At 38.2% G+C, this 7,831-nt stretch overlaps 1 protein-coding gene across 1 annotated transcript; it reads right to left on the reverse strand.

Annotated features, from left to right (window-relative positions):
* Positions 1-2,894: 2,894 nt before the first annotated feature.
* Positions 2,895-5,695, reverse strand: LOC133994545 (uncharacterized). Its single transcript, XM_062433846.1, has 3 exons — positions 5,337-5,695; positions 4,691-4,987; positions 2,895-4,517 (listed from the first exon to the last, which is right to left on the reverse strand). The coding sequence occupies exons 1-3, from the start codon at positions 5,646-5,648 to the stop codon at positions 3,858-3,860; spliced, it is 1,269 nt and encodes a 422-aa protein (XP_062289830.1). The 5' UTR covers positions 5,649-5,695; the 3' UTR covers positions 2,895-3,857.
* Positions 5,696-7,831: the final 2,136 nt, after the last annotated feature.

Raw genomic sequence — 7,831 nt, forward strand, 5'->3', positions numbered from 1 at the left:
GGGTCTAAGTCATAAAATAGGAAATGTGTTGAATATGGATCACTTAGGGTAAGCACTGATAGTTTGTAATGTGAAGTTGTTATATTCCTGCAGATGGCAGCAATGCAACATTAATGAATGCCAAAATCTGGAAAACAAAAGCCAGTTTTTGGATGAAAAGTCTTGATAAATCTACAACTCCAGGTATCTCTTCACTCAGCACTTTTTGGATGTACCATTCAACTGGAAGAACCTTCACAGACTTTTGCCTTAGCCTGACAAATGTCACAAACCTCAATAGTAATGTCACTGATGATGTTGCAGTTAAAATTCAAGTGAAAGCCATTTTCTGTGTAACCTCTAACATGATGTCACCAGTTTAGGCAATACACTCACTGGCCACTTCATTAGGTACATCGTGCAATCTAATGCAATCCAATATAACAGCTCTGCCATAAATTCTGCTTTTATGAAGTTTATACATTTTCAATTTTTGTTGACATAGTCAGAAAGGTGATACATTCAACTTGATGTTTAATATTTAGGTTGCAGTGGGTGGTGGTGGTGTACTGGATTGCATTATCTTGTAAAGTGCTCCTAATATTTTGCCCCCCTCAAGTGGACAAAGTATTAGGGACATCGATTAATATAATGCAACCAGCACACCACCACCAAGTTGTATATCTTAATTTCTTAATGTAATATATTCCAATATATAAATATAGTCACACTTTCATGTATGATGAATGAATTAACCAAAATCTCAAGTCAGATCACACCAGCACATACATTTTAAACACAATTACTGATTCAAAAAAAATGTAATGACACTTGAAGGAGTCTGAAGGTATAAATAAGCACACAGCTGTAACCTGCAGGTGAATCTGTAAACAAGATGAGCTGATTTCCAGTGAACAGTTCCCTCTGCTGATCTTTCCTTAATACCAGTGTGAACACCCTATGGGCTGATTTCCCAGACAGGGATTAAGTGTAATCCAAGACTCGACCTGTTTCTCAATGAATATCTTCACAGAATCTTGTCTTTACATACATGTAAAAGACAAAGATAATCAATAAATAACGGACCATAGATAAGAACTTGTTGTAACATACAGGATTAAAAACAGCAGCAGAATAACAATCTAGTAGAATTTACAATGTATTCACTATTGACTGAACTCTCACCTCACCCCCTGCTTTGTTGACGAGTGGCAGAAGTCCCCAATAACTTTGAATTTCTTAACACCCCTTTTTGTCTGCCGCTCCCATGATTTAAGCTGCATTCCAAACAACAAAAGTGTTTTTCTGACTCTCTAATTAAAAGCGTGTGTTTAAAACAATTCTAAGGTTGACCATGATGTTACCATAATAAAGTCTCAAGGAACAGACCTTTAAATATTACCAATGTCAAAACACCTACTGTTAAGATTAAGATGCATTGACAAATATGAATTAAATAAAGTATAAAATGTATAACTGTATACTACACGAAGTATGAGTAAATGAGATAAACATTGATATCATTATTTTATTTGCTGGAAAATACCTTAACAGCCTGGATTACATTCTTTCAACAAGTTGGCTCATTGTTTACTCCAGTTGGTTTTATCTGATCCACAAGTAATACTGATATAGCTCAAGTATGTCATCGAATATTCTGTGTTTGTGTCTGTATTAAAATGAATGATACGCTATACAGACGGACTTTGAGAGTTAGACGCTTGGCCAGCTCCGACTTTTGAAGCTTTATTGAGCAACGAATTAAGTCAAATCAGTTGCGCTCTGCACCACCAAAAGCACCGAACCAATCCCAGGTGCTCATCACCTGGATCCGAGAAACAGCACCTCCAGAGACCATCCGGAACGAGCAGCCACTTAGGCCAGCTGACCGATCCCGCACCCCGGACGGAGTTCGAGACACCCCGGAGTCCAAAGAGACCGCATCCCGCGGAACTCCGCCAAAATCCCGAACCACGGAAAGCTGACTGTTCATCTTCTGATAAGTATGCTGACTAAACCATCTCTCATTTTAATCGGGCTGGTGTTAGGTTAAGAGCATAACTGAATTAAATGTAAAGTATTTACCTTTAATCCCCTTTTAATATCATTACCATAGGACCTTAAACCTCTGTTTGATTCCACCATTCATCATCATCTTTCATTCATTAGAACATACCATATATTCATTGTTCATCTCTTTTAATTTGGTCATTATTCACAATTTGTTTTTATTGATTGTTTTTTCACTGTTAGTTAATAAAACCCATATAATCATAGTCGGTAGTGTGTGTGTATTGATTTGGAGTGAATATCAAGGCGGTCCCTGACGCCGGAGAATTCACAACTTCAGATATTTGACTGATTCAGTAATTGATTGACTTTATCCAAGTTTATTAAATTGTTATACGCTATTAACTGTGTCCAATCAATCCCATAATTTCCGGAAACTTTCCGGTGATGCCCCTGATAACGAGTGTGTATAGCTTAATATCTTATAATATCCATAATTGCTACACCATGGGAAATTAGTATGTTCTGTGTCTTTGGTATACACTTAATTATAACAGGCTTTTTTTCTTTGTGTTGCAGATAAATTATATCTGATCTGTATGATGAGCTGCACGTTTTGACATTGAGGTGGCATCTGTCAGAGTTCAAACCGTAAATCTGTGAACACGTCATACACGTACAGACGATGGGACCGTCCAAATTAAGTTTTACCGTTGCTGTGAAGAATTGTGAAGAAAGTCCCACACTCAAAGTTTTACCAGGAAATAAATACCCATAAAATAAACCATATGAAACCATAATAAAACAGTTAAAACATCCAAACAACATAAGAGCAGACCAAGATTAACATGAAAATACATCGTCCTTTCAAAGTTCACCAATATTACATTTCACAGAAACTCTGATTTTGATGTCATTAGTCTTTGAACATTTATTCTGGTGAATCATCAAATTGAAGGAACAAAAAAAAACCCACACACATACACTGTTGAAAGCAGACATTTTTTGTAAAAGAAAGACAGACCTCTGCTGGTCATAAAGTGTAACAACAGGAATAACTTCAACGAATGTTGTTAAGCAGCTAATGTTAATGAATACCCTGATTAACTGTGAGGACAACTTTGCAAAGAATGAAAATGATAGAAAAGTAATTCCAATTCTTTAATAAAATACACTGCTATTTTCACTAATGTTCGCTCGCCATTCACAGTCAAGAACATCCAACTTGGGATAACTGACCTGCAGTGTGATTCAGATTTGAAAGACACATTTGCCTCCGTGGAAACATTTGATCAGTATCTCTCACCAAGGTAACAACAAATTGGCAGCCCTGGCTGCAAAAATGTATCTACTTATCTATTGTGAACAAGTTTTTTCTGTGATGCACATCAAAAAAACAAAACTGAGTTCCAGGTTCACACAGAAGCACCTGCATTACAATCTGAAACTGGCAACTGCTCAGGATTTGACAACTAATATTGATGCACTTTTGAAGGCTAAGATTGTTGAAATGCTCACATTTTTCATCACAGGCTGCTTTGTAAAAATATGGTTTATTACAATTATAATATAGATATATTAATATATTCATAATATATATTAAATATTATTATAGGTTATTATAATAGTTTTACTGGTTCCGCCCACTTGAGATGAATGTGGCCCTTACAATAAAATGAGTTTTACACTCCTGGTTTAAGTGTTAGGATACTGGTCATCATACCCTTTCATATTTGTGTATTTTATGTGACACCCTTTCATAATGGTTGACAGAGAATGTGAGGGGGCACATGGTCATTTGTCAAACAGCACAATGTTTGATGAAATTGTGGGTCTGAAGATTTAGTTGCACATTATTCACTTATGTCTTAAATTGTCTTCAGCTCAAAGTCATCCTTCTGCCCCAGCAGATTGTGGATGCCTTTCTCGGGATACAGGAAAAAGTTCCTGTTCCGGTCCAGGTCCTGGGCATTAATAATACGAGACACCAAAGCTTGTTGTATGGCTGGAGATTCACAGGGGTGATGCTGCACGTTGTGACTCACATTCCTCGAAGGCTCAATGACCAACAAACCCAACATGCCAGCTCCCTTATCTCTGCTATATGCAGTAGAGTTGAGTGTATTTCTGCTTATCATACCTACAGTGGTTTTATCATGTCCTTCCGGCACATTAAGTCCAGAGTCTTCATTGGATCCTCCTGTTTTACAAATTCTGCTCATTTCAGCTGTTGAATTGGGTGTGGTAGTCTCATTAAAACTTTCAGTTAAGTTACTTGGACTGACTAGGCTAACATTAAAGAGGCGATGACCTGAGCAGGACCTATTGGTTAGGCTTGATATATTAGCTGTAGTTTGTCTTGGTCCAACCTTGGTCTTGGTTTTGGGTTTCCGTGGTCTTGGAGCTCCGGTTTCCTGAACCTGTCTGCGAAGGTAGGCTGCGTAGTCCTGAACCAGGCGACCTAAACTTGACTTGTAAGAGAGACGAAGTGACTCAACTGACCCAAACGGCACAGAGCGAAGCCGAACCTGTTGGAACAAGAATAAAGGTGCTTTTAGATGCTGTAATCATTCCTCCTGTTCATACTGACTATTAGAAGATCCCCACCAAATGTATTTTTAAGATAACAAAATCTACAGTTATGAGCAAAAAAATATTAATTTTAATTTCAGTTGGTCTTTGGTTTACTGTCTGTCCTGACCTGGTGGATTCTCATGTGCAGATGAACCGCAGCCCCTGTCAGCCACTGCTGCATAGCCGCTGAACTCATCCTCTTCTTAGTGGTCATCCTTTCAAAATGGTCAAGCAGCTCCCGTTTCAGCCAGTTGTCATAGAGCTCTGTGGTCTCAGCCATCTTCTCTTGGTTGTTGGCAATGCCGGGGACCAAGCAGAGGTACTCTTGGACAATCCAGCCGATTCTTGAAGTACTGCTGATTCCAAAAATCTTCTTAGACTGGGATCTCTGCATTGATAGCCCCCCTTCCGTTGATCCTCGGACCTGATGGGATAACAGAAATTTAAGAATTTGAATTTGAATATCATATTCAGCCTAGGGTGTCAAATCATACACAAACTCAAGCAGTTTCATTAATGAATGTATTATTTTATTTCTTAAACAAAATTGTGAGTATGATTAATGGTTTACAATGAAGCTATCGTATGTGAGGGTTTCATTAAAAGGAAAAACTGTTTAAAAGATAAACAAATGTTGATCGCACTTAATAAAAAATCGGGGGATCACCAAAGTCAGAAGGTTTCAATTAACTTGAGAAAATTGCAGTATGTTCAAACTGCAGATGGCAATATTCATCCAAGACATATAGAAACAAGAAAATAGTTGTACCCACTTGTAATGAAATTTGCTCAAAAAGCACAGACAGAGCCAGAGCAATAACCCCCACTCCTCCACAGGTGACCCTCCTGCCTCCCAGCTCTCCAGTCAGACTGAGATTAAATGCGGTCTGCTGCACAGTGCTCATGCTCCGCTGTAAGAAAGCATATTGATGCTGTAGTGCTGCTGTGGACTCCAGCGACAGGAAGGTGGTGAGGACAGGATCCAATGAGATATCTGGGATGATGCTTGCGTCTCGAGCCACTAAGAACAGCTCCTGGACAGTGGCTGGCGAAGGAAGACACAAAGTGCGGCCTGTCAGGATCATGGCTGTGTCTGTCTGTCTATGTGTGTGTGTGTGTGTGTGTGTGTGTGTGTGCAAAAGGTCTGCTTGTTATCTGTATTTCTGACCCTCTGTGTGTTTACTTGCCCCATCCGGATTGATGTTATCAGTTCCAGTCCACCAATGCACCCATGCATATGAATACAAATGCATAACCCATTTGCTTGAAAGACACAAGGCTTATACACACACAGTTATTGGGTCCTGTTTTTCTGCTGGTGCTAGGACAAAGTTATTATGAAATATTTATCAACCTGTACTCTATTTTCTGTGTTTGTGTCTACTGAGAAATTTCATGTCCCCAAATGAACCCACTTGCTCCGACGTGGGAGGAGAAGCTCAGCTATAGCTCTGTTTATGCTGATCAGACAGTGCTCATTTTGGCATGAAATTGCATATTTGCTTCCGCCTACTCAGAGCACCTCTTACAGCAAACATCAGGTAATTGTTATGCTTTTAGGGATGTAACTTAACACTAGGCAGAATAAGCAATGTTTCACTTCCCTCTCCAGTTGAAAGTTGAAAGTCTGTCTCACCTCATAATAAGGTTTAATTTAGACTTTCTGTATTTGCACAGCTGAGCAGGTCAGTGAGAGGTACATTTTCATCATCTACCCATGTCTATGCAGTCCAAAATGTGTTGTGAAAACTTGACGACATCCACCACCATGCAGACATCCAATGGAAACAAACAGTTAAGTGCCTGATGGTGTACTGACTCATACTGAAGTGCACTTCCACATCACTGCAGCAAGGACAAGTTACGTTACCTTATTATGAAACAGATGACAATAAAGGCCCTTGTATCATTATAAATAAAACCACTAGAGGTCAGCAGAAACAAGATTGTGAAGACGTGCTAAGTTCCTCTCTAAAGCTGGAGTGAAGGACTTTTGTCTCCCCCTTCTGGCAGTGAGAGTAATTACAAAATCACTGTCGGCACATACCTATATCATAGGCACTGCAGTACTCGTCACTACTGTTGGAGATATAAAGCAGTAGATAAGTTGTGTTGAGTGTCACACAACCACCAAGAAATGGCTCATTTTATGATCAGGATTTGATCTATTTAGCCTGATAACATTTGGAAAGTCTAGAAGAGATGCACAAATAAACTATTTTGTCCACATTCAAGTTAGCAGAGAGCTAGCCAGAAGTAAGTTCAGCCAGCAGAGGTCTCTAGTGCATGCGTTATGCATTCATCCTGCCAGCACAGGAATGTCAAACCCAACACCAGATTTTAAAACTTGTATACTGTGAAATACAAAGAGATAACTCAGTACTGAGTGAGCACGATTGGCTTGAATGTAATGGACGTTTTATTGTTTTTATGTAATCTATTTATTTTGTGCAGCATTTTATACTTTTATTTTTTATTGTCTTTTTTGCTTGTATTTTCATTTATTATTTTAACCGTTTTCTTGCAATGTTCAATCTGTTGTTGTTGTCTTATTCAATTAATTATTTTAAAGTAAGGTTTATTAAATTAATTATTATCTCATCTGTCAGATGTTTCTGTTTGTCACTCAGCTTGGTTGATTTTTAAAAATCTCTTTCGTCAAAGTTTGAAAAAGCAGGATTTATTTAAAGTGCGGCACAATAGCACCAAACACTGTTGCATGAAAAGTTAATATTTCAGAGGTGTGACAGTGTATTTGTGTACATTGAAACAATCACTGCCATAGCAAGCTTATAATAAGAGTTGGTGTACCTGATGAAACAGAAATTGCAGCACCTTTTGTAATCAGATCGGCTTTCAGACAGAGAGATAATCACTGAACATTAACCTTAATGTCAATAAGCCAGCATTCAGCTCACTGTGAGGAATTTTCAGTGGTCTCAGATAAGAGTCAAAAAGATTTTGAGCTTATTAAATGATGTCTAGAAACAACTTGAAAGTCTATTCAGCTATTAGTAAAATATTGTGACGACGAGTAAAAGGAAAATGAGTAAATATAACTGGGTTTGTACTGTTTGGAGATTTGGTTATTAAAAAACCTTTTTAGGGCAACATTTGATGTGTTTACTTAAGAACTCAGAAATCAGCGTATTGATGAGCACAATCCACCAGTGACACAAATGAAAGGAGCAGTTCAACATTTAGAGAAATATGGTTTCTTGCTGAGTGTTAAATGAGAAGCTTGACACCACTTTTATATCCTACTGTA

The sequence above is a fragment of the Scomber scombrus genome, chromosome 14, assembly GCF_963691925.1.
Source record: "Scomber scombrus chromosome 14, fScoSco1.1, whole genome shotgun sequence".
Classification (NCBI taxonomy): Eukaryota; Metazoa; Chordata; class Actinopteri; order Scombriformes; family Scombridae; genus Scomber; species Scomber scombrus.

What these genes read in the sequence shown, in the direction of transcription:
- LOC133994545 (XM_062433846.1), bottom strand. Translation starts at nt 5,648, where the DNA reads ATGATCCTGACAGGCCGCACTTTGTGTCTTCCTTCGCCAGCCACTGTC. An exon ending in TTGAGCAAATTTCATTACAA is followed by an intron (nt 4,988 to 5,336) that starts GTGGGTACAACT and finishes TTATCCCATCAG; the next exon opens with GTCCGAGGATCAACGGAAGG. An exon ending in TGCACATGAGAATCCACCAG is followed by an intron (nt 4,518 to 4,690) that starts GTCAGGACAGAC and finishes TTGTTCCAACAG; the next exon opens with GTTCGGCTTCGCTCTGTGCC.